Source organism: Rhipicephalus microplus, chromosome 3 (genome assembly GCF_043290135.1).
Source record: "Rhipicephalus microplus isolate Deutch F79 chromosome 3, USDA_Rmic, whole genome shotgun sequence".
In the NCBI taxonomy this organism is placed as follows: domain Eukaryota; kingdom Metazoa; phylum Arthropoda; class Arachnida; order Ixodida; family Ixodidae; genus Rhipicephalus; species Rhipicephalus microplus.
In genome coordinates, this window is record NC_134702.1 from 253,476,678 (window position 1) to 253,503,314 (window position 26,637).

The 26,637-nt window shown below is 44.6% G+C and overlaps 1 protein-coding gene across 4 annotated transcripts in view; it reads right to left on the reverse strand.

Annotated features, from left to right (window-relative positions):
- Positions 1 to 787: 787 nt before the first annotated feature.
- The window catches only part of LOC119159444 (uncharacterized), a 633,480-nt gene continuing 607,630 nt past the window's right edge, over positions 788 to 26,637 (reverse strand). For all 4 annotated transcript variants that reach the window (XR_012894521.1, XM_075890909.1, XM_075890908.1 and 1 more), the window contains 2 exons: positions 8,681 to 8,799; positions 788 to 990 (listed from right to left, as the gene is read on the reverse strand). Coding sequence is in view for 3 of the 4 variants with exons in the window: in XM_075890909.1 (XP_075747024.1) it covers positions 879 to 990; positions 8,681 to 8,799 (231 nt within the window). In the remaining variant the exon portion in view is untranslated. The remainder of the gene's footprint in view (positions 991 to 8,680; positions 8,800 to 26,637) is intronic.

The window sequence follows — 26,637 nt, forward strand, 5'->3', positions numbered from 1 at the left end:
TTCAAAAGAATATTGTTACACTCTAAAAAAATATCGAGTAAAAAGGGTGTCTTTTTGTCCCACAACAATAATCGTCGTCAGGCTTGCATGCGCTTCCTTCCTTGGAAACTCGGCGCTGGCCACTTTCCTATCAAGAATGCAATGTAACCCTGATACTGGGCATGTCGATCATGACCGGAATGTACCAGGCGTGGGGTGATAGCGCAAGAATGGAACGCTGTATAGATGACGATGATTGTTGTGGGAAAAAAAGACACCCTTTTTACTCGCTCTTTTTTTAGAGTGTAGTAATGAAAGTTTTGTGCGTTGATTTATTTGATGGGTGGAGCTTCTTGAAATGCCCTATGAATTGGAGAATTTCCTCAACGTGGTTTAATATCATAAATATGTCATCACTATCACTCTCAGAAATATATTTCAAGGCGAGAGGAACGCGCCAGCAAACAAGTTTGAACCTCGAGGTTCGTTATTCTCATTTCCTGACGAAGGGAAGACTTGTTCCAAAACTGTTGGGAAATAAATATTGCATAAATATTTATAATGCTTCTGTTGTGTTAAAACATGATTATATATATATATACATACATGTGTGTGTGTGTGTGCAGCAAATACTCTCAACTTCACTGTATCCTTCTGCTTTCTGCTATGAACATGTACCAACGCGCCCAAGTTCACACATTTTTAATGTAACAGTCCAATGAGTGACACGAGCACACAGACATTGTATGATTATCATTAGGAAGTTCACTAACAAAACGTTTATTTAAGGAACATGGGCTCACTCAGGACAAAGTGCAGCCGTTTATTAGAATTCGTTGTTTTCGCGACAGAGTGAGTAAATTTGATGAGGTCTTTTACAATGGTAACACCATCTGCCCTCATTCTGAAACACCTAGATGGAAAATAGACAGTTCTCCTTTCTTTTCGACGGAATCCCGGTCAGCATTCTTGTAAGGTGGCTCCACCAGAAGTTCGACAGACAGGGTGTTACTGAAATACAAAGGAAAACATTTATGAAAAACACCAACTCAATCTTGTGCTGCTGCTACCACTTTATATAGCAAACTTCCTGATCTCATTCGCCCACCTAACTTCATGTCTCCTCTAACCCACTTGCCTACTCTTGAAATACAGTCAGTGGTCCATAATAGGCACTCTTATTTAAGCGATATTTGCTCCCGCTCAACTCATCGAGCCAGTGGTTGTGCCACTGCGCATGTGCTAGACAGTCAGACACTAAGCGTGTGAGCGAAACGTCATAGCGAGCGATTGATAACGTTGCGCGAGGAGAAACGACCAAATTTGCAGCCTCTTGTGCCGCAAGTCCGCGCTTCTCGGCAAATGCAGTGTTTGCTCGGCATACGCGCAAGCAGCAACGGCACTTCAGGACACGCAAGAACTAGTGCCTTTCCGAGAAGTCGTCGAAGCCAATCGCTTTGTAAATCCAGGAATGTGGGTAACGTTCTGCGCAGCGATACACCGAGAGCTGACACCCCGGGTCATAAAAGAGCGTCTCAAGCTGCTGCTTTTGTACTTTCAGCTAAAAGACTCTGCAAGTTTTTGCTAGTAAGTGAGATAATATATACATAATAATAAGAATTTTTTTAACAGCAAAAGTTTTCAGAAACAATCTTTTGTTTCATTTGCAACAGGGCTACGCGGTGAACGTACTACCTCATTGCAGGGCGCTTGAAACGCCTTTGGGCTGACTTGAAGGCTTCCATTGCAGTTCAGCTCTAAGTGAAGCTGATAAAAAATTTTAAACAATGCCTCTTCGTAAAACAGTAAATGACTCCACACTATTCAAATGCACGATATCTATCTTGCTGCAAGATAAGAACATTTTTTTTATTTTCATATACATCAACTTTTATAATATTCTTATACATCAACTTTCCTGCACAGGTCGCGTCACGATTGCGCTGACAGAACGAACTTTGGATAAAACCAAGAACGTGCGTTGCGCTCCAGTAACGTTGAGCATTTGAGCGGAACAAGGAATGAATCGCAAAATCGGTCAGATAAAAGTGCCTAATGACCAGCAATCATGTTGTGTTTGCGCTACCTTCCCTGTTCACGACAATTTCGTGCGTCCTCCGTGTATGCAGTAGTAGTTGTAGTAAGGTACTGCGTTTCATCCATCAGGTTCAGCGCTGTGGAGTCTATGCAAGAAGTGTAGTCAGCAAGGTGTGTGACTACGTGCGTCTCGTGCTTGGCTTTCATCGTTGTAAATGCCCGTACGAGACAAGCGCGAACACGCTCGCTCAACTTCGCCAAAGGCGACAAATAAAACATCAATTAGAGGTGCGAAAAATGAGACGCCATGTGATTCAAAACAACTTATAGGCGGCTGTATTACCAAAGCATGTTTATTTGTTATTAAGACCAAACATGAAACAAAATCATGCCTCAGATGAAAAAAAAGTTAGTGTAATATTTCTTAGTACGAACGCATTCATTGCAAGAAGTCTCGCTAGCCTCGACAGCGCTGCACTTTTTGTATGAAATGGAGTATATAGTAAAAGTAAGTAGCCACCTCTCGTTTAGTCCTTGGAATGTCCGCTGGATGGCGGCTCTTGTATATAATTATTATATGATAAAAAATGCGAGATAGTGGTAATTGGAGTGTTCACTGGATGAACGGACAGATGTACGCACGGATGGACAGACGCGTGAACAGATACACGGATGGACGGACACACGAACGCACGCATAGGCGGGCAGATGGATGAATTTACAGGCGCACTGACAGATGGACGAACGTACGGACACATGGGCGGACGTACGCGCGGACGGACGTGTGGCTGCACGGACAGACCAACGGTCACACGGATGGATGCACGGACGCAGCACAAACCGACGGTCGTACGGACGGATGCACAGACTGATGGGCGAACGAACAAACGCACGCACGGATGGAAGCATGGACGGACGCACGGATAAGTGGAAGCATGAACGAATGGACGGACTGAAGCATGGACGCACTCGCGGCTGCTTCGCCACATTCATCATCATTTACTCCGTGGATATGCTGTGATTTATTATTCATTTTGACTATCCTGTCCCTAACATCTGTTTGTTCCCTGATACACACTGCTCTCTTCTTGTCCCTTAGGGTTACACCTATCAATTTCCTTTTCATTGCTCACTGCGTCGTCCTCAACTTATGTTGAACTCTCTTTCTAATCCTCCAGGTTTCTGATTCTCATGTAACTAGCGGTAAGATGCAGCTGTTATACACCTACATCTTGAGTGATCTACGAGTAAATCTACCAGTAATGATTTGAGAACACTTGACGAATGTGCTCCAGCTGATTCTTATTCTTCTAGTTACTTCAATGTCGTGGTTCGGCTCCACGGTTGCTTTCTGTCTTAAGCATACATACTCCTTTACATGTCGAACTCACACCTACCCATCTCGAAGCGTTATTTTCTTCTGATGTTGTTGTACAATATTTTGATTTCCTGCGGGTTAATTTTGAGACCAGCCTTTTTGATGTCCTTCTCCAATTCTGTATTCACTATTTGCAATTCTGTCTATTAGTTTCCCAGCACTGCAATGTCATCAGCGAAGCTCAATTTATAAGGGTACTCCTCATTCAATCGTATCTCTAACTCTTCGCAAGTTTCGAACACCTCCTGCAAGCACGCGGTAAATAGCATTAGGCGGACCACATCACTTTGTCTTACACCCTTTTTTCATTATAAATTTTTTCCAGGATATTCATATGTGCACCCTCGACGCCCTGATTGCGCAGTGTCTGTATGACTGCTGATGTATCTACTGGATAAAATTCCTTCTCGTAAGGCTAAGTATGGTGTTTGGGTGAATTCTGGGCATTTGTCTATGACGTAAGTCATGGCATGAATGTGGTTGATTGTTCAGTGGCCAGTACAAAATCCTGCTTAATCATTTGGTTGATTGAATTCAAAGGCAATAATTCTGTTCAGAATAACTGTCGAAAATATCTTGTATACGACAGCGAGCAAGCTCATCGGCCTGTATTTATTTAAGTCCTTATCATTCACTTTTTCATGAATTTAGGTGATAGCATGCTTCCATGATTCTAGTACCCTACCGATCAGGAGACACTTCGTAAACACGGTGGCCAGTTTTAAATGCGAAGCATTTTTCAGTGAACTTCGGCGACTTCGAGCGTATCTACCTATCTATCTAGCCGCGTGCGACTTTTAGCTCTCTTGCCGTTTAGATAATGGAATTGATATCAAACTCTTTATGGCATAACATGACTGTATTAAGAACGTATTCGACTAGTCATGACATGAAAATCTTGACATGTATGTCATGAATGTCATGATATACATTTCGTGGTCTTGCAGTTCTTGCGGTTGTTTCGTTCACATGGCATGTTGCAAAACTGGCATGGTATGACAAGATCGCATGGCGAACACAAGCGACACACTCTAACATGAAAATCATGACATGCGTGTCATGTAACAACATGACTACATGCCACGCTCATGATGCACTCGCGGCCATTTTGCTAGCTTCACTTATTCTAAATTTGGTATTACGGGACGTGAATGGATGACGAAGGTATGATACTGATGCAAACATGATGAACATAAGTTGCGTGTCATGTTAGAACATGACTACATGCTACGCTCATGATGCCCTCGCGGCTGTTTTGCTAGCTTCACATGTACCGAACTCGGTATTACGCGACGCGAACGGGCGACATCGGTAAATAACACATACAAACATGATAATCACGATATGCGTGTCATGTAACAACATGGCGACATGCCAAACTCATGATGCGCTCGCGGCTGTTTCGCTAGCTTCACATATGCCAAATTTGGTATTACGTGACGTCAATGAATGAAGCAGGTATGTGACTGGTGCAAACATGATAGTCTTGAGATGCGTGTCATGTGAGAACATGACTACCTGCTACAGCCAAGGCGCCAATACGTTTCGACGTGACGTGGTGCGCGTGCTCGCAAGCGTTCAGTTCGTGGTGTCACGCCGGCGCACCGGTCCTGCCATATACTCGCAGGCGCGCGCTGCGCTGCGTTGATTTGACGCATGCGCGTTTCATCGCGTCCAGCGTCCCTCCGTCTGTAAAAGATAGAGACGCAATGTTGTCTGGATAACGCACCGGTACGAATTTCACGCTGGTTACCGTCGGGCCGCGCTGAAGGACTCTGGTCGCATCGGTCGCGTTTGACGTCAGAATATAGAGTGCTCGTGTTTTGCTGACGTAGCGTTGCTTTGCCCAGCGTGCGTGCGCGTCAACGCTACAACGGAGTATATTGGGCCCTTCATGATGCGCTCGCGGCCGTTTGGGTAGCTCCACATATACCAAATTTGGTGCTACGTAACGTCAATGGATGACAAAATTAATGACTGGCGCAACATGATAATGCTGACACGCGTGTCATGTAAGAACATGACAACATACCACCCTAATAGCTTGCTTGAGGCTGTTTCGCAAGCTCCACATATACTAAATTTGGTATAACGTGACGCGAGTAGATTACGAAGGAAAACGACACATTCAAAGATGATAATCATGACACGGAAATCATGTCCGGCATGCTTTACCTCCTTCTCGTCACGTTGTGCTGATTTTAAAGTGACATATCTAGCTTTCTTATTCGTGCTTCGCATATCATCAATTCCCAATGTACGTGGGATCTGGCAATATTTTTCTAACTCAATCTATTCACCTTTCAGCATGTATGATATCACGATATCCTCACCAGCAGCTTTGCCGTTTTGCACTTCCTTCGAAGCTTTTCTGGCTTCAGGTTTCAATAGTGGTAAGAAGTTATCTGCGTTACTGCCAGTTCTTGTATTAATGCCATGTTTGTCTCTGCTATTGTACAGATCTCTGTAAAATCATGGAAATTACAGAAACACCAAAACTGGTTGGATCCATAGTAAAAGTGTAGTTCTGGGTCCAATGTAAAAATAAACAAAATAACACTTTCATGAAGAAGAGGGCGGGACAGGAATACGTATGGATATACTCATGAAGTATTTGTCAAGTTCACGAGCGTACAGAAGAAACAAATTATTGGCAAATGCACAGTTACAGTTCTGAATAAGCTTGTTAAAACCAGTAAACAACGTATTTTATGCATTTATATAAAAAGTTGAATTTTTCACGGTCAACCCCAAGGCATGGCTTTATTAGCAGGTTTCTGCAAACTAATGACCAATAAATATTGATATCATGATTTTTTACAGTGAAGGAACACTGTTTAGACTACGTACATAATTTTAGACAGTGTTTGTTTTTGTAATTGTTTTTTTTACTTTTCTGGTAGCTTACTGCATACTCTTGGTTCAGAAAACTATAGCGAGCGTTGCCCGTAAGTATTCCTGGTTATAGTAAGAAGAAAAATTTTGTATGGTTGATTTCTAGTCAATCGAGAGGAAGTTCAGTTAAGACTTAGAAAATTGTTGGTTGTTTTTAACAATATTGTAACACAAGTGGCGATTTTGAATTCTCTAATCCCATCACAGGGCAAGATTTTCAATTTTGTATGCAGAGGTAAACTGGGTTGATCACAACGTGAGCAGATGATTATTCTCAGAGCTCCTTTCTGAAATATGGATACTGTTTGAAGATAAGTTTTGTATGTCGCGCCCCATGATTGATTTCAGTATGTGATACGGCTGTGGACGAGTGCAAAGTATAAAATATGCAGTGTTAGAATCGAGATGATTAAGCAACACCCTGCTGCAAATCATTTTCTTTTTAATTTTGGGGGCGAAGCTCCATATTGTCTAACCTTGTGACTACTCACAATTACCCGAGAGAACAAGAGACCAGAAAGAAAAGACGGCAAAAAAATGAATGGCCAACTTTCCTCTAATTTCCTAGATGGTGTTATTCTGCCGCTACTCCCCGATCGGCAACTGCGCGAAATTTCAAAACGAGTACCTCTCTGACTCCTGGATAGTCGCCGTACGTGGCGAATAGTTGGTGGAGCATGAACGGAGCATAGTGGCGGGTACGTTGAAGGCGCTTGCGCTCGGCTTCTTTGGCTAGCCTCTCGTCGGTGTTACCCGCGTGCCGTCTGCATTCTGCAACATGATTGGGAGCATGGACGGACCGATGTACGAATGAATGCTTCGCCCAACTCATTTTTATTCACCCCATGAATATGCTGTGATTTTTTGGTGGCGAAGCTCCTTAGGGTGTGGGTCTGTACATGCTCCGTCGCTGTCGTACGTAGTAACCGGGGTGCGAGATGGAAGGAGGCGGTACTTGGGGTGTAGATGGACACATGGACGGACGGACAGACAGACTAGCAGACAGACGGATGGATGGCTGTACGTGCGAAGCGGAGCCGGTATGTGCCACAAGGGATGCGAGATGCGTAATAGCGGTACATGGAGCATTCTCTAGATGGACGCACGGACGGACGAACAGACAAACTGGAAGACGGACGGACGGATGGATGGAGGGACGCACCGACAGATGAACGAACGCACGGATGTTCACGCGAACAGACGGAAGCAAGAACGAACGGACGGACGGAAGCAAGGTCGTGCTGACGGCGCTTCACCCTACTCATCATCGTATATATTTCGGAACGTCATAGCCATGAAGTAAATGCGTCAGCGGAGCTGTGGTGCACCCCGGCATAATGAAGTTTTGTGTTGAATTGATAATAAAAAAAATTAAACACAATATTGAACCAATTCTAAAATTTCCGCGTGACAAGGAGGTGTTCAAACACAAAGCTAAGCTATATATCAAATCTTGTCACAAAAAAATGCGCCCGTAATACAGTTCTACAAGTGTTTTGAGCGCATTTAGTTTGTATGACAGAAGCGTAGAATCTTCCTCAAGGTGATCAATAGCGCGTGCTCTCCTGTTGACCTATGGATGTTTAGGTCGGCTCTTCGCTGATCCAAAAATGAAGAATGATGGCGTAGTTGACACTAACAAGTGCACTTGCAGTAGGCATTGATAGTTTGACAATTCCGATCTCACGCTCATACTCGTTCGTTTCAGAGCGGCACGGTTGATGCACGCAACCAGAACCAAAGTCAGGCTAGCGATTAGGAATGAGATAATCACGAAGCCTAATTAGCCTTTCGCGTTGTGTTCTTCTCCGAGATGCTCAAGTGTTTTTTTAAGTTTATCATGTAGACGGTTTATGTAGTGTTTAATTCTACATAAGATATGTATGCGTTTGTGTATAAGCTTATCTAAAGATTTCATTGACAACGCGCTCATTGGTGGTGAATAAAAAGTTATGGTGCAATCGCAACCTTAGTTTTTCCATTATCAACAGAAATAGCCGCAATAACTTATTTACGGAAATAAATATATAATATCATTTCTGCCACATGGAACTCTCGAATAAAGAAAAACCGTCAAATATCATTAGAAAAACTTTCTAAAGGTTTGAAAACCTCACCCTGGCTTGCTATTTTACCTGTAATGGGTCGAAAAAGTACTAACATATCTACAGTCAAAGCGAGATTAACGTGACAGTAAACGTTTACCTCGACTGTACTTGGTAAATTTAAATACACAAGAGAGAATCAGTTTACTCATTTTGAAGTATTTCCATTCAGTGTGTGGCATTATAAATCATACGCTTGTGGTTAGCTTCGCACTGCATGGGTACTCGTGGCTGATTGCATGAGATATTTTTGGAATGAATTGCGCGCAGCAGCATCTGTACTTACCGGCTAAACCACTTGGAACACTTCACAGCAAGGTCTAGTATGGCTCCGCAGACTCCGATGAGTGCAAAGCCCAACCACATGTCGACATGGCCTCCAATGTAGATCATCAAATCTTCCATCTGAGAAACGAAATATGTTTAAAAAACTGTTCTGGTAATGAAGGCGACGCCTTCTCGGTCGGCAGGTGAAGTATAACGTCTTATTATCTGTAGGAAGAGCTACCCAACCTACAGTGGATACCGCACTCGGACCCACGTGTAAATTAAACTCAACAAAACACCATACTGAAATTATAATATAAGTGGTAGAAAGTGCATAATTATTATATTTTACTGCAGTATGAATTACGTGGACATTCTCAGCGGAATTTTTCCATCATCGTGACATCGATGTTAGGTTTTAAATGCGGGAGCTTTCTTAGTAAACTGCAAAGGCTTTGAGCATTTCAATCTATTCATTCTTCTGCCCATCCATTCATTCACATATCCATGTCACCGCCTAGGCTTAGGTGCTCCTGTTATAGCCTTAAATTGCCGTAGTCCAAAATTAGAAGGAAAGCGTAAAAAAGTTTGCGAATTATGAGTGTTTGGTCATGAGTTACATAAATATCTTCTCGCGAATGTATTAAACACTTCACTCGAGACACGAGTGGCACATATACGTATACCACGTGCAGCAGTGCGCACATAGGTACCACAGGTGACATGGATGGATGGATGGATGGATGGATGGATGGATGGATGGATGGATGGATGGATGGATGGATGGATGGATGGATGGATGGATGGATGGATGGATGGATGGATGGATGGATGGATGGATGGATGGATGGATGGATGGATGGATGGATGGGTATGTCTGTACCCTTCAGATTGGGCGGTGGCTAGTGCCACCAAGCCGTAATACTTAATAAACCAAAAACTAGATTTTTTTTCTTTAAAAAGTGAGTTTGAGGATTCGTACTTTGCCGTGAAGGGTTTAATTTTCACTCGTGCCTTGACTCAAGCCACCAATCAAATAACCTCCTTCTAGTTAAGTCAACCCGCTTAAAGTCTATTTTGCTCTCCCGGTCCCTAAACCCCAGTGCTTTGAAAAACACTGCGCTATCATCCTGAACTATGGGATGAAGCCCTTTACAGAACATTATCAAGTGTTCGGCAGTTTCTTCTTCCTCTCCACACGCACTGCATACTGTGTCTACCCCTTCGTATTTGGCCCGATATGTCTTGGTTCGCAGTACTCCCGTCCTTACCTCAAACAGTAGAGAATTACCCCGAGTGTTATCATAGATCCTTTCCTTGGCAATTTCCTGCTTAAAAGTTCGATAGATCTGTAGTGCGGACTTCTTAATCATGCCCATTTTCTACATGTCAGTCTCCATTTCCTTCACTTTCTTCTTAACTGATAGTTCTTTTTGGTTTGGCCACCTGCTGTTTTCTAAGTATTTACCAGTCAACTTCCTGGTTTGCTTCCTTTACTTTGTATCGACATTCTTCATGTACAAGTAGCTGAAAACCTTCCTAGCCTAACGCTCCTCCCCCATTTCTCTCAATCGCTTCTCAAATTTTATCTTGCTGCTAGCTTCCCTGCCCTCAAATGATGTCCATCCCATATCACTTTGTACTCCCTGATTTGGTGTATTCCCGTGAGCTCCTAAAGCAAGCCTACCTATTCCACGTTGCTTAATTTCTAATCTTGCTTGAACTTCTGATCTCATGCACAAGACCGCATAGCCGAACGTCAGCCCAGGAACCATGACCCCTTCACATGTTCCTCTCACAACATCATACCTATTGTAATTCCACAGTGCCCTATTATTCATCACTGCTGCATTCCTGTTACCTTTAGTCGTCACGTATATTTTGTGTTCCCTCAGGTACTCGGTCCCATTGCTTATCCATGCGCCCAGATATTTGTATTTATCTGTTATCTCTAGCGTGACCTCCTGTATTTTAAGCTCACTACCTTCGTTGTTATTGAAAATCATGACTGCTGAGTTTTCCTTACTGAATATAAAATCTAACCTATCTCCCTCATTACCGCAGGTGTCCATCAATCTCTGCAAATCTTCCTTGTTGTTGGCGATTAGCACTATATCATCTGCGTACATTAATGATTGTAGTGCCTGATCAATGAGTTTTCCTTGTTTCGCTAAAGAAAGGTTGAAGCCCAGTCCACTTCCCTCTAATTTGGCCTCTAATCCTTGTAGGTACATCATGAATAATAAGGGTGACAGGGGACACCCCTGTCTAAGCCCCCGTTTTACCTCTGTAGGCTTGGATACCTGTTTTTCCCACTTTTTAACAACCTTGTTACCTTTATAGATATTCTTTGAAAGATTAGTGACTACATGTTTCACTCCTAGTGGGTCCAGTATTCCCCACAATTCCTCTTGAACCACGCTATCGTACGCTCCCTTGATATCCAAAAATGCTTGCCACAGGGGCCTGTGTTCCTTTTCTGCTATTTCGATGCACTGCGTCAGTGAGAACAGATTGTCTTCCAACCTCCTGTGTTTCCGAATTCCATTCTGCAGTTCTCTCAGCACCCCCTCATCCTCTATCCATGCCTGCAGTCTTTCCTTTATAATCTGCATCGCCAGTCTGTAGACCACTGATGTCACTGTTTTAGGACGGTAGTTAGTACAACCATAGTGGTTCATAAAGAAAGCAACAGAATAGCAATAAAGAAGGATGTAAGGCAGGGGGACGCAATCTCTCTAATGCTATTTACCGTGTGCTTACAGGAGGTTTTCAGAAGCCTAGAAAAGAAACAGTTAGGGATAAGAGTTAATGGAGAATACCTTTGTAACAAGCGCTTCGCCGATGATATTGCATTGCTGAGTAACTCAGGGGACGAGTTGCAACTCATGATTACGGAGTTAGACAAGGAGAGCAGAAAGGTGGGTCTTAAAATTAATCTACAGAAAATGAAAGTAATGTACAACAACCTCGGAAAGGAGCAGCGCTTTGATATAGGTAATGGTGCACTTGAAGTTTTAAAAGACTATGTCAACTTAGGGCAGGTAGTAACCGCAGAGCCTAACCACGAGATTGAAGAAACAGAAGAATAAGAATGGGGTGGAGCGCTTTCGGCAAGCACTCTCAAATTATGACAGGTAGATTGCCACTATCCCTCAAGAGGAAGGTATATAACAGCTGTATCCTGCCGGTACTTAGCTACGGAGCAGAAACGTGGAGACTTACAAAGAGGGTTCAGCTTGAATTGGGGACGACGCAGCGAGCAATGGAAACCAAATGGTAAGTGTAACGTTAAGAGACAAGAAGAGAGCAGTGTGGATTAGGGGACAAACGGGGGTTTAGGATATCATAGTTGAAATAAAGAAGATGAAATGGACATGGGTCGAGAATGTAGTGCGTAGACAGGATAACTGCTGGTCATTAAGGGTACCTAACTGGATTTCCAGAGAAGGGAAGTGGGTTAGGGGGAGACAGAAGGTTAGGTGGGCAGATGAGATTAAGAAGTTTGCGGGTATAAATTGGCAGCAGCAAGCACAGAACCGGGTTAACTGGCGGAACATGGGAGAGGCCTTTGTCCTGCAGTGGACGTAGTCAGGCTGATGATGATGATGATGATGATGATGATGTTCATGTCAGCTTTGTCCCCCTTTCCTTTATAGATCATGCTCATCCTGCTAAGTTTCCATCCATCGAGAACTTCACCATGCGTTATTATTTTGCTCACTACCTCTCTCAAAGCCTGCTTATACTTCGGACCTAATGTCTTTATCAGCGTAATCGGAATGCCATCTGGGCCTGTTGATGTACTACTAGGAACCCTTTTCTCCGCCCTTTCCCACTCTCGTTGTGAAAATGAACCATTGCACCACTTGATTCGTCCTTGTCTATTGTGGTGCCTAAAGTACTTCTTTGTTGAAATTTTTCTGTCACCCTTGTTCTTATATATTCAATAGCTTCGTCCCCTTCTAGCCTCGCACCTTGGGCTGTAGGTATAAAACTCTGCTCTTGGCTCGTCTCATTTCTTAGGAAATTTAGATGGTTCGAAACTTTTGCACCTGCCTTTCTATCTTTTTTATGTACTTCTGCCAGCCACTGAGCTCCATTTCTTCTAATCTCTTCATTGATCAGAAGAAATGCATCCTTTCTACAGCTTATAAAGGTTTCCCATTTTCTTTCCACATCATCTGTCGGTTCAACCCGCTGCGCTGCTTTGCTTGTCTGTGTTCCCTAGAGGCTTCCTGACGTTTTGCTATGGCTCTCTTAACTTCCTTATCCCACTAACTTTTGGGTTTGTGTCTTCTTTTCCGGGGTGACTTGTCACGCGTCTCAGCAAGCTCTAGCTCAAAGAGTGTAATTAGATTTGTGTATGTCCACACTGTCTTATTATCCTCCGTGATTACTTTCTCAATTTGTTTAGTGGCTATTTCAAATTGCCTTTCTGGATAAAAATTTTTCTGTAGTTGCTCATCTTGTCTCCTTCCTACTTTCACTGCTCTTCCAAAACTTAGCTTGATTCGTTTGTGATCACTACCAAAACTTCTGAAGCCACCTTCATCTACGTGCATTCCCCTGAGCTTATCATACATCCTATGTGACATCAGTGCATAATCTATCATTGACTGCAGCCTCCCTACCTCCCATGTTATTTGCCCTTCACACTACTCGGTACTGTTGCAAATGAACAAATCAAGCCTTTCACACATACGCATGATCATTTTGCCTTTCGGGTCGGTATACCCATCTATATCTTCTATGTGCGCATTCATGTCTCCTAGTATATTTATCTTGCACTCCCTTCCTAACTCCTGAATGTCCTTTGATATACACTCTACCATTGCCTGGTTTTCCTCTCTGGCCTTTGCTCCTGTCCACAAGTACACGAAACCAAGGAGTGTCATTTGACCTGACACTTTCCCTTTTAGCCACAAATGTTCCTTGCACTCCTGCTTGACCCTTTACCAGTCTGTACTTTTATGAATGAATACCCCAATATCACCCCCCTTTCTGCTGCCTTCTGTTCTATTACAATATTCCCACGCGTAGTCCAGATTGTTCGGAGGTTGTTCCTTGTCTATGAGATGTGTTTCTACAAAACCGTATACCATCGGCCTCTCTTCTCTTAGCTGTTCTTCTATATCTTCCCACTTCAGCCTGTTCCTACCAACCTGCATATTAATATACCCTATGTCTGTATTGGCTCGGTGCTCGTGGCTACGGGTATTTATGCCCCGGACTCTACCTATCTTAGATATTGGTGCCACTTTGGAATCGTATCTGTCCATACCACCTGTCGAAGAGTCTGCCTGGTTGGTTTCCTCGATACTAGCTATCCTGCACCCCGAAGGGCTCGCGCACCCCCCAAAAAAGCTACTGCACGTCCTGCAAGTCGCCAACCCACCTCATGACCTAGCCGCCCATCGAAGTGAATTCTGTGTCGTTGAAAACCACCCACCTATGCACCTCTCTGTTTATTTCCACCACCTCAAAGCCTTTCTCTCGACTCATTCGCCATATCTCTTGGTTTGCGTTGAAAACCGCTCTTTGAAGGTTGCTATCACGCACCGGTACCTCCGGTATCGTGCATATCACTACCTGTACCTTAGGAGAAGTGGCGCGCATGTCATCGACGCCTTTCGGCAGTGTGGTTGCTACTCCTGCTGTATCTTCATTAAGGGCATCATTTAAACCGCCTGATATTATCACGAGGTTTTGTCTATCAGCTGTAGTTTTGAGTTTTGCGCTCGCTTGCCTCATTACTGTTTCAAGCTTGTGTCCTGGGAACGCCCCTACTGCAATCCTCTTGTCACCTGTTACCCTCTCTTTGATGGCTTATGTGCATCGATTTACATTCGAGTCCCCGGCGGTTATCACATGCTGTGACTTTTTAGCTGGAGCATCCTGCACTTGGGGGCTACTTGCACCTGTGACGCTGGCTGCTTTGTCCCCTCCCAGCCCCACCACTACCTCGCTGAAGCTGGCCCTTGCGACGAACCTGCTGAACCTGTTTTTTCCAAACTTGCTTGCTCTTCCTTCTGCACCGTTCTGGTTGCCGGTTCCCTACATTTCTCTCCGTAGGCCGCTCCTTTGTTCAGCTTCGCTAGTGCTTCCTCGGTGGACTTAAGTCTTTCTCCCATTGCTCTCGTTTTCTCTTGCTCTGTCACCAACGCAGTATCGAGCTCGGCGATTCTTATGAGCAGTTCACTCTGGGCAATCATCATTTTCTCTATTTTTTCCTCGACCTCACATTGCCTACACTTCGCGTCAGCTTCTTCTCCATCCGTTTCTACGCTTGGGTCCACTTTCAAACCCACTCCATATCCTGAAAACTTTACAGTCTTTTTAACCATGTCTTTCTGACACCAATTGTCTCTATACTCGATAATTACTAAACTCGAGCCTTGCACTACGAAAAAAAAGAAAGTCGAAGCTCTACTACAAAAATCTGCGTGTTCAATGTACGCGCACTTCCCCCACGGGGTGACAAAACAAAAAAACAACAAAAAATTCGAACACACAAACCCGCCCTAATAAATACCTGGTGACTGGCCCCCGAAAAAGCTGTACCATAAAATAAGTGCTACGACGATTTTAACCGCTGCCTTATAACTATAAAGACAAGCTCAAAACATGCAAAAACACTCATCTGCGCAGTCGATCCGGAACGCTCAAAAAACACACCGCTCAAAAGAGAGTTTACGTCTAGCAGCGCCTCTTCTATTTGATCAATGCCAGCCAGATGCACCCGGTCCAGCCGTTCACAGCCAGCATCATAAGTTCCCTCCTCCTGCGCCGTCGCGGTGGTCTAGTGGCTAAGGTTCTCGGCTGCTGACCCGCAGGTCGCGGGATCGAATCCCGCCTGTGGCGGCTGCATTTCCGATGGAGGCGGAAATGTTTAAGGCCCGTGTGCTTAGATTTGGGTGCACGTTAAAGAACCCCAGGTGGCCGAAATTTCCGGAGCCCTCCACTACGGCGCCTCTCATAATGATATGGTGGTTTTAGGACGTTAAACTCCCCATATCAATCAATCAAGCAAACCCTTCATTTGCTCTAATAGGCTCCTCCCGCTCACGCGACGCTCCGAGCTGTTTTTGGAATTCTATCTTCTGCTCCCGTTCTGCCCTGAGCTCCCCTTGAAGCCCCTTGATGTTAGCCTCCATGCGTTGCACAGCCGCCATTGGTGCCTCGAACAGCCTGCACACGAAGCTCGCCTCATCATCAATCAATCAATCAATAAATCAATCAAGTTCCCTCCTACTCTTGCGCATCGCCTAGCCTTCGTTTGTCTTTTACGTTCGTGCGGCAGATAGCCTTCTATGCGGTGACTCACAACAGAAATCAGGTGAAGTAATTTTTGTTCACTTGTGTAGAGATACGTGGGGTGCATCCGTCGTGTTCACTGTTTCATTTATTGCATCCTTAAAGGCCCGAGGGCATTACATAAGGGGGGGCAAAAAACACGCTGTGAGTGTGTATAATTCAAGTTGAACAAATTATTATAAACAGTACTGTTCTAATATGGTAGTTTGGTCAAAAATGACCACAAAAATGAATCAAATCACACACAAAAGAAACGCTTTGGCTGGGAATTAGAGTACAAACAACTAGGCACAAGCAAATTATACATACAGTACGTTGGTAGAATATATTTACAGCCACGGGTTAATGGGTGGAATCAAAGTGTGATTCCAATTTTGCGCGGAATGATGTGCGGTCAGGTGTGGCAACAATGGTGTCGGGAAGGCGATTCCAAAGTGTTATTGCTTGGGGGAAAAAGGAGTCGTTCATTGCGGATGTACGGCCGTTGATTCGTGCAATGGGGTTTGAATGGTTAATGCGGGAAGAAGTTCTGTTTGCGGGCTGTAAAAGTTCGTGTCTTGATTGGGGTCGGAAAAAGAAACTGTGGAGGAGGCATAGGTGCGAGATGAGGCGGCGCGACGCGAGTGATGGCAGTTCAATTGATTGTTTTAGGGCGGTGACGCTGATTTCTCTGAATAACTGTGAGGTTATAAAGCGGGCAGTGCGGTTTTGAACTGCTGCTAGTTCGCTAACAAGGTATGCCTGGGATGGATTCTAAATGGATGATGCGTATTCGAGCTTTGGCCATACGTATGTTAAGTATGCTGGTTTTTGAACGTCAGGAGATGCTGATTTGAGGTTACGGCGCAAAAAACCGAGCGTACGCAGAGCGTCTGAGCAGATGGACTGTACGTGCGGTGCAAATGAAAGAGATGGGTACATGTGCACTCCGAGATACCTGTATGACGAAGCCGAATCGAGAGGAAGCGCATTGATAAAGTAGGTATGATGAACAGTGGTGCGTTTACGGGAAAATGACATTGATTTGCATTTGGTTAGATTTAACGGCAATGATGAGTCTTGGCACCATAGCACAACTGTGTCGAGGTCTTGCTGTAGCTTAGTACTGTTTTCAAAGTTGTGAATGGGGGAGTATATGACACAGTCATCTGCAAATAGTCGAAGTTTTGTTTGAATGTTTGTTGGCAGGTCGTTTGTGAATATTGAAAATAGAAGAGGTGATAAGCCCGCACCCTGAAGGACGCCTGATGATACGTGAGCTTTAGAGGAGTTATGATTATTAGCAGAGGTGAATTGTTTACGGTTGGAGAGGAAGTCTTTAACCCAGGAGACAATATTCTGTGCAATGCCAAGGGAATTCATTTTACTAAGTAATAAGTTGTGTGGTACGCGATCAAAAGCTTTGGAAAAGTCTAGGAATATGGCATCAATCTGCAGGTTATCATCCATGCTTTTTAGTAGGTCGTGGGTAAACTCGGCTGATTGGGTCTCGCATGAGAAGTGCTTTCGGAAACCATGCTGGTGATTACAGAAGAAATTTATTGATTCAAGGTGAGTCGCGATGTGAGAAGATATAATGTGTTCTAGTAATTTAGAGGGAATGCTTGTCAGGGAAATAGGGCGGTAGTTTGCTGGATTCGTTCGCTCTCCTGTTTTGAAGACGGCTACTATTCGGCCTATCTTCCAATCTTCTGGAATTTCGCTTGTTTCAAGGGACTGCATGAAGATGAGGCAAAGAATCTGACTAACCACTGTGACGGTGTTAACTAAAAGTTTGGGGGTTATTTGGTCAGAACCTGGCGCTGAAGATATCTCAAGACCGGTGATTATTTTAACGACTCCTTCAGGGTTAAATGCTATTTCGGGGGATATAGCGCCGGGGGAATAGGTAGGTATTCGTTTTGACTTTAATGTCAGGGGTAGAAAATACTGATGAAAAGTAATCATTTAAAGCGGAGGCAACGTGTTTTGCGTCTATTGGTTCCCCGTCTAGGTCTAGAAGATCCATGTTGGTACTTTGATTTTTGTGAGAGAGCATGCGCCAGAATTTAGTGGGATTTGAGCGGAGGATAGATAGTAGGTCACATGAAAAATATTTATGTTTGGCTTTTTGTAGTTCTGTAAGATACTTTTTGGCGCACAGGTGATATTTTTCCCATGGTAAAGGGTTATCGCATTGATTGGCGGTCCTATAAAAACGTTTCTTTTTATTTAAAAGACTTTTAAGTTCTTTGTTGAACCAATGATTTGTGGAATCTGATTTTACGCGAATGGTTGGAGTATACTGTTTTTCTAAGTCAAGTATCGTGTTTTTGAATATCTGCCAGTTGGCGTTTACTGAGCGGGTTTGATATGATCCGCGAAAACTGTCAAGAAAAGAACCAAGTTTGTCGTTGATAGCGTCATAATTTCCTCGTTTGTAATCAGTTATGAATTTTTCAGTCGGTGACCTTTTCATCAGAGGTAGAGATATGCAGTTGTGGATAAGGTTCTGGTCGCTAAACCCGGGGAGTACTATTGTGCGCTTTATGTCATCCGGGCTTGATGTTAGAAGAAGATCTAAAGTATTATCACCTCTTGTGGGGCATGTGGTACTGCTGGCTCTTAGGCACGGTGTTTTGAGATAGCGCATCTTCGTTCATGGCGGTATGCAGGCAACCAATGGAGACGCGCCCCTGCGACCTTGCTGGGTGCGTTGCCTTTGCTAAACGTGGGTCGGGTTACTGATTGCACGCGCTTATGTGCCATGACAATCTGTAAGCTTACTGCATTATTGCTTCCCTGTGTACCGCGGACCATGTTACTGGTCACGTGTAAACTTTGTGTTCAAACTCTGCACTGTACTACTTCTTCCTTGGCTGCCAAAGGGTGAGCGGCAGTATTGAATAAATAAAAAAGATGTGCAACACATGCACTGTGAGTTCGCGGTGCTATTGCTTTGAGCCACAGAGAAGGAGCACGAAGGAAGTAATTTAAAATACGCGTGAATATTAGAGGGGGAAAAGGCATCCATAGAATCTTCTAGGAAGTACTAGGACACACGTATGACGCAACACACACCCGTCATGGGGCATCGCATAACAAACTCTCCTTCAACTGAGGTGGACCAACGGCAACTATCGAGGAGTGAGCGTGTGCACTGGCATTCATAAAAAATACCATGATCTTCACGAAGTGAACGATGATGGAGAATCTTCTCGTAACTCATCGAAAAAACCCGTGACCCTCTTGACGAGACCTTTTTTGTAGAAGGACTTGTTAATTAACGAGCCGGGCTTGAGATGTACGTCGAAAGCAGCGTTGTCATGCACGTTGTGCGGCAGGCACTGCACGGTGCTCAACACGTTATCAGAGCATTTACCACCTGCTACTTCACGCCATACGGGCCGCTACCATGAATCAAATGTCTGACGCTCAATAATGGTACACGAAGTGTGATCATGCGTACTTCAGCTGGGTTGAGCATGGGCAGGTGGTCTGCCCTGAAACGAGAGTGGTATCCGCGCGTTACACTCACAGTCGGAACGTTTCCGACCACCAGTGATTATTTGCACGTGGAGCAAACGCGGTGCCTGCTGCATGCGTTGGCGGTGCCGATGACGTGGCAGTGACAAGAAACTATCATTGAATTGAAGCTCGATGATGGCATTGGTGCGGTACCAGTCTTTGCGAACGGAGGCGGAGGGATCGGGGCCTTACATGTAGCCCCACTAACAATGCAGTGAACAAATACGATCTACCCAAAAATATAACAGGATTCTCAAGGTTTTTTAGCATAAAAAATTTCTTCTTTTTTGATAAGGCAGAGAAGAAAGGCGTTAGCCTTGACTCCCTGCGAGCGCCGAGCACCTCGACACCATATGCAAAACAAAGCCAAGGGCTAGATGAATATATCGTTACGGTTGAATTAAAGGATAGGTAGATTTCTTTACAGGGTGAGGATGAAGTTCGGCAGTCGCGGTGAAGATGAAGTCCTCAGGCCGCACCAGACACCGTCGTCTTCCTTTTTTACCTACCTAGCACATACTACAGCCCGGCTCATGTCGTAGCGATCCCCGGTTCACAGACGAAGCCCTCTGGGCGAGTTTATGTCACTGGAGGGATGAAACTTCTTGAGGCGAGCCACGTGCACCAACTGCGTTCAATTTGACCGACGAAGAGGTGTCATCAACCGTGCCACAACGTACGTCAAGTCACTAAAGCGATCTACAATGACGTAGGGGCCTGTGTACTGCGGTAAAAACTTCTGACATAAACCAGGTTTTCGTTGGGGTGTCTACAACCACACGAATTCACTTTGTGGAATGAAATGGCATCATGACGTTGATCGTACCGTTGCTTGGAGCAATCTTGTGATGCCAGTGTGTGCAAGTGAGCAATTTGGCGGGCTTCTTCAGCCCGGCACAATGTTTCGGCCATGGACTCATCGGTATGGAGCTTAAATGGGAGGATTGCATCAAGGGAGCTGCGCGGTGATCGAGCGTAGAGCAGGTAGAAGGGCGTGAAGTCCGTGGTCTCGTGCTTCGCTGTATTGTATGCATAAGTAATAAATGGTAAGATCTCATCCCAGTTTTTGTGATTGGATGCGATATACATTGCGAGCATGTTAGTAAAAGTTCGATTGGGACGTTTTACAAGACCATTCGTCTGGGGATGGTATGGTGTCGAATGTCTGAACTGTGAAGTGCAGAGGCGAAGCGATTCTTCCACAGCGTCTGCGATGAATTGGCGACCATGGTCACTGATGATTACTTGAGATGAATCATGGCGAAAAACAACAGAGCGCAACAAAAATGCAGAGACGCCATCAGCTGTAGAAGATGGTATCGCAGCGGTTTCGGCGTATCTGGTAAGGTGGTATACGCACACTATTATCCAGCGGTTGTTGTTCGAAGATCGCGGAAACGGGCCCAATTGGTCGATGCCCACTTATTAGAAAGGCGTAGTAGGCGGGTCTACGGGATGAAGAAGGCTGTGCGGTGCACTGGTAGGTCGTTTGTGGCGCTGGCAATTCTCGCAGCTCGAGACGTATTGTTTCGTAAAATCTCGCATTCGGGGCCAGGGAAAACGCTGCTGCACTCGATGCAGGTTGTGAATGAACCTAAGGTGTCCTGACGTTGGATCGTCATGCATAGTACGAAGAACGTCGCATCGAAGACTTTGAGGTACAACCAGTAAATAACGTGTGGTGGTTGCTGAGTAATTTGTTTTGCACAACACTTCATCACGAGTGCGAAAGCGACCACTGCCTTTCAGATTCCGAGCGTTAACGAACAAAGGGTCTAAAGATAAATCATTCAATCGTTCTCGTTTGAAGATATTGGCGTCAAAGGATGTGGCATATTCTGGGGCGAACACCGCAACTGACCTCATTGACCATGGCGGCACTGTCAGCTCATCGGAAAAGAATCAGAGCATCCTTCGCGGCCTCCGGCGCCTCATCGAAGAGGGCAAGAACAATGTCACCGCTGACGGAATGTTCACAGCTTCTACAGTCGACGAAAGCACCACATCCTTGGAGAAAGTCAAGACTGAGAATCACATCGTGGGTACAACGTTCCAGCACAAGAAACTCTGTTGGGAACACCTTTCCTGCCAATAAGACATTGGCAGCTCAAACTCCGACAGGATGAAGTACTTCCCCACCAACACCACGAAACCTTGTTGGTTCGCCCCAAGAAAACAGAACTTTGTGGCCAGTGCGACTTTTGAAAGAAAGACTCATAACTGATATCGTAGCACCAGTGTCCACTAAAGCACTTGTACAAAAGCCATCCAATTCCACACGTATCTTGTTCTTGGTCATTATAACTGGCGGAGGCATCTGAGGCAAATCCTGTTGTGCGACCTCACCTCCATCGGTTGCGCTGCCTAGTTTCTCGGCGGTGGCGGCGGTGAATACAGGTTTCGTCCCGGCGAAGGGGAACAATGCAGTCGGCTGGATTGAGGCGTCAAACTACGCTCAGTAGCGGGAGAACTGCCACGGTGATTTCCCCACCGTGAGGTACTCCTGGAATAGGCAGGCCAATGACCGTTGTTGTTACCAGTGCCCGCTGGCGGAAACTCTGATGGGGAACGATATCAGGATGTTAGCTCTCTCTGTCGACGACGAAACCGAGCTATATGCCCGGCGATACCGCAACGGTAGCACACAGTGGCTTGGCGGTATGCATTGTACTCCTGGAAGGCATTGCGTTGACGTGGTGGTGGTACGGGTACATCTTCGTTCGGGTCGTAATAGGTGTTGGCTGGCTGATGGGGGTAACTGAAACGGTCTTCGTACCTCGGCAGCGGGTAGTTATTGCGCTGTGACCTCGGTGGTGAGGGTGGCCTGTAGTTGCAGTCATCGTCGCATGCTGCGGCAATTGACACGGAAGGGGGAGAAGGAGGCGGTGCGGGTGTAGCTTCGTACGGCGTCGGGCGAGCGTGTCAAGTGAGCTCTTCTCGAACGACCTGGCGTATTGTCGACGCGAGATCAAGCGGCGTGTATTTGTCAACACTTGCCACAGTGGTTACATTCGGTAGGAAACCGAACTTGGGGGTGATACGTCGCATCTTCATGGTCTCGAATGTGTGACAGTGGCTTATGACGTCGGTTACCTTAGCAAGGGTGCCTTTGCTGATGAGGAACTGATACATGCCCTCGGCAATGCACTTCAACAGGTTGCTAACTTTGTCTTCCTCTGACATAGAAGGGTTGACAATCTTGCAGAGCTTCAAGGTTGCCTGGACATAGGTCGTGCACGTCTCTCCTGGGATCTGAGCTTTCTGCAGTAATGTTTGTTCCGCCTGCTTTTTCTTAGCTATGGAGTCTCCGAAGCGCACTCTTATTTCGGAAACGAAACGATCCCATGACGTGAGGACATCTTCGTGGTTCTCGTACCACACGAGTGCTTTGTCCGTTAAGAAAAATACTACATTGGTCAGCTGAGTCGCCGCGTCCCACTGGTAGTATTTGCTCACCCGTTTGTAGTGTGTGAGCCAGGCATCCACGTCCTCGCTAGATTCGCCACCGAAGGTGCGAGGCACTATCAGATCCTGACGCAACCATGGACCAGACACACGCGAACCTGGTACTAGCCGTGCTGCTGGGACTGGTAGAAGGTCTGCAGCAGCGGGGATCCGTTTTCCTTCGTGAGACATCTCAGCTGCCAGTGGTAACGGGGGCAGTCCAGCAAAGCGGTGGCTTCGTCGTAGATCAGGCGCTTGAAGCGTCGTGTTGCTTGGTTGATTACCCAGCACCTCCACCACAAAACTGTTATGGTCGAATTGAACGATAGGTGGATATATTTACAGGGTGAGGATGAAGTTCGGCAGTCGCGGGGAAGATGGAGTCCTCAGGCCGCACCAGACAACGTCGTCTTCCTCTTTTACCTACCCGGCTCATACTACAGCCCTGCTCATACCGTCGCAATACTAAAGTTGTTTCAGGAGAAATGTTTAGTACATCTAGAGTCGAAAGCCGAAGAACCTAACTATTCAGAGCATTATGTATTGAAACAATTTTCAAACAGAAAGAACGTTGTCATAAAATCACCGGACAAGGGTGATGTTTTAATAATATGGCCTGTTCCGAAACAGTAAAACAAAGCTTTACTACAACCTGAAAACAACAGGCACTAGCAAAAATTAGACTAATATAAAAATTTAGTAAAACCATACAACATGTCGTAAAAGATTTTTAGCAAGGGAATAAATCACACACCCTGAGTAATGGTTCTTCCTGCCCAAAAACAAGCAAGCAGGTCGCTTTTTACTGTTTTTAGAGATTTGTAAGGTTTGCGTAGACTAACTACACACCGCGTAAATTCCAGACAGAGCTATAATGTCCAACAAGAATACACCTACTGAGTAACTACTAAATATGTAATTCATCATAAGTCTGAAATATCAACGACCCTACCGTCTTTTGCTCAGGATACACCTTATTTCCTCTGAAGAATGCATAACATTAACGAAACACAAATACTTCCACATCTTACCATCCTGGTAACAATTTATGTATGCTCTTAGCACACAAATATACCTATAGCTTAAGGAATTGATGCGGTGTCAAAGTGACTCGTAGCAAGTAAGCAGACCCATAATGCTGAAGTTTACGTTTCATTACCTGAGTTGGACATGGCACCTAATTATTTTGAATTTGATTCGTCCTGATACCTACAATGTTTTGGCCCTTGTATGGAAACCCTGTTTGCACCAACATAGGTTAACATATTCTTTGGACTCGTAGAGTCATACCTGTTCAAATCATTTCTAATAAATCTGCCTACCTATCTCTGCTATATATGCCAAACTGATCCTAAAGCCAAGCAGTATACAGGGAAACGGACCTATGACCAGGTGGATCGAAAACAATTTGACTGACTGCTATCAATTTGTTCAATATGGTGCACTTGTGTCTGACACGGTTCCAGAATTATCGGGAGTACCCCAGGGTTCTGTTTTAGGCCCCATGTTGTTTCTACTTTTTATTAATGATGTTGCTGACGTAGCCGATGTAAAAATCAAATTGTTCGCAGATGATTGTATCCTGTACCAGTGAATGGACAACTACCATGATCATTTAAAACTAGATGATTCGCTAAAAAGGTCAAAAACTGGTGTCGGGAGTGGCAATAGGAAATAAATACTGAGAAAACTGTCACAACGTCAATTAGAAAAAAATAAACGACGGCAAATTTTTCGTAATCACAGGGAAATGTCCCACTTCGCAATGTCACTGCCTGCAAATATCTAGGCATCTTGATATCGTCCGACTTGAATTGGACTGCGCATGTTGAACATAATACAAAGAAGGCTCTTGGCAGGTTATTTATTCTGAAGCGAACCCTTCGTCATTCGACACCCCACACGAAACCTTTAGCGTATACCATGCTTTCCGCCCAATCGTCGAATATGCGAGTGTGGCCTGCTTCCCCTTCACAAAAAATCATGTAGCCGCGCTTGAAAAATTCAACGTGCAGCAGTTCGTTTTACCTATAACCGTTATAGGCATACCGACTGACCTACTGCTCTTTTGATAAGAGCGCATCTGCCCACCCTGGTGAGCCGTGCCAAGCTTCATAGTCTATGATTTTTGTGCTACACAACTGGTGCTACACAACTCTTTGAAATAAATCTGGCTAATTATGTTAAGGTTAACAGTAAGCGCCAAACACGAAATAAGGTTGTTACACACTTGATGAGTATCACTTCAAAAACAACGTTATTGGCCACTTTTTCTTTCCGCGAACCATACGCGCTTAAAATGCCCTGCATCCCACCGTGTTGACACAGCAGACAGTTGATAAATTTGTTAATCGTGCGAATGAATGTGTGCTAACTTTTATTTAGCCGTGATTTCCTGAATAGATGATGTCGCAAGTTGTAACTCTGTCTGTACACTTACGATTTGTATTTGTTTTTTGCTTGCCCTAGCAAATATTCTGATGTTTATATTCATGAAGACTCTGCCTATCACTACGACGAATTTCGCACTATGTTTGAGATATTTGCCTGAAATTTCAAGTGCTTGCAAAATGTATTTTTAGTCTGTGTATTGCTTGTTTTTACAATGTACAATATGACACCACTCCTGTAATAGTCCCATCACGGGATTGACGGTATTCTGAATAAATAATATACGACAAATTTATTATATGGGAACACTGCGTAAGCGCATTGAATGCATTCATTGATCCCTGTAACAAGTTTCACTATAGTATGGAAGTTATCAAGCACCATTCTCCCAATAAAATTAACTTACAAAGCACACAAAAGTCTATTGAAGCAGGAATGTAAAGACGAACCTTTAGATAAAACCGACATACAGCCATCAATACCTAGATCACACTAGTCATTATTCGCAACACTGCAAACAAAGACGTCTTATCGGATATGCCAGGTGCATAAGAAAGATGTTTAGCGACGACAATGAATATGCACCCACTCAAGTAACCTAAGAAAAACTTCAGTTAAAGAGAACTACGGGCAAGACACCATAAACAAGGCGTACTACGAAGCATATGAACTAAACAGGAAAGCATAAGAGAAATTTGTTGGCGAGCCGGTGGTCTAATATGCTGAAAAGAGTGCCACAAGCGAAAAAGAATAGAAATGAACACAGGCTAGCACTCAAATTACAACGGAAACTTATTCCGGGACGAAGCAGATTACAAAAAGAACCTACGCGTGAACAAACGATTGCTAACCAATATTTGCAAAAAAAGTACAAAGAGAAATCAACCTACGGCACTTAAGGTGCTTATGCGCTCGGGACAAATAGTGCACTTCTTTTTAAGTCAAGGCAATGGAAAAAATGCTAGCACAGTTATCGCAAAATCTACTAATTTCTTCTGCCTCAATTATCTCACGCGTTAGTTCGGAACCACGTCGACCTACCACCCGGCAACTTTCGAATACGGGTTTGAATTCAGGAGTGTCTAAGCAATCGGCTCAGTGCAAAACAAATGGCTCAGTGCCCCCTAGCTCATTCTTTGTGAAACAATTATTCTTTGCTTTCACAAGTGGTTATTCACGCATCGACCGGTATGACCGACATACTGCTTTGCGCGTGCTAGTGGGATGCTGTTAAGCACACCCTCAACACATCATGTATAGCGGTTTTGATGCTTCACCTGGCAATTCAGCACCTTCTGTTTTAGCGACGTCGTTTTT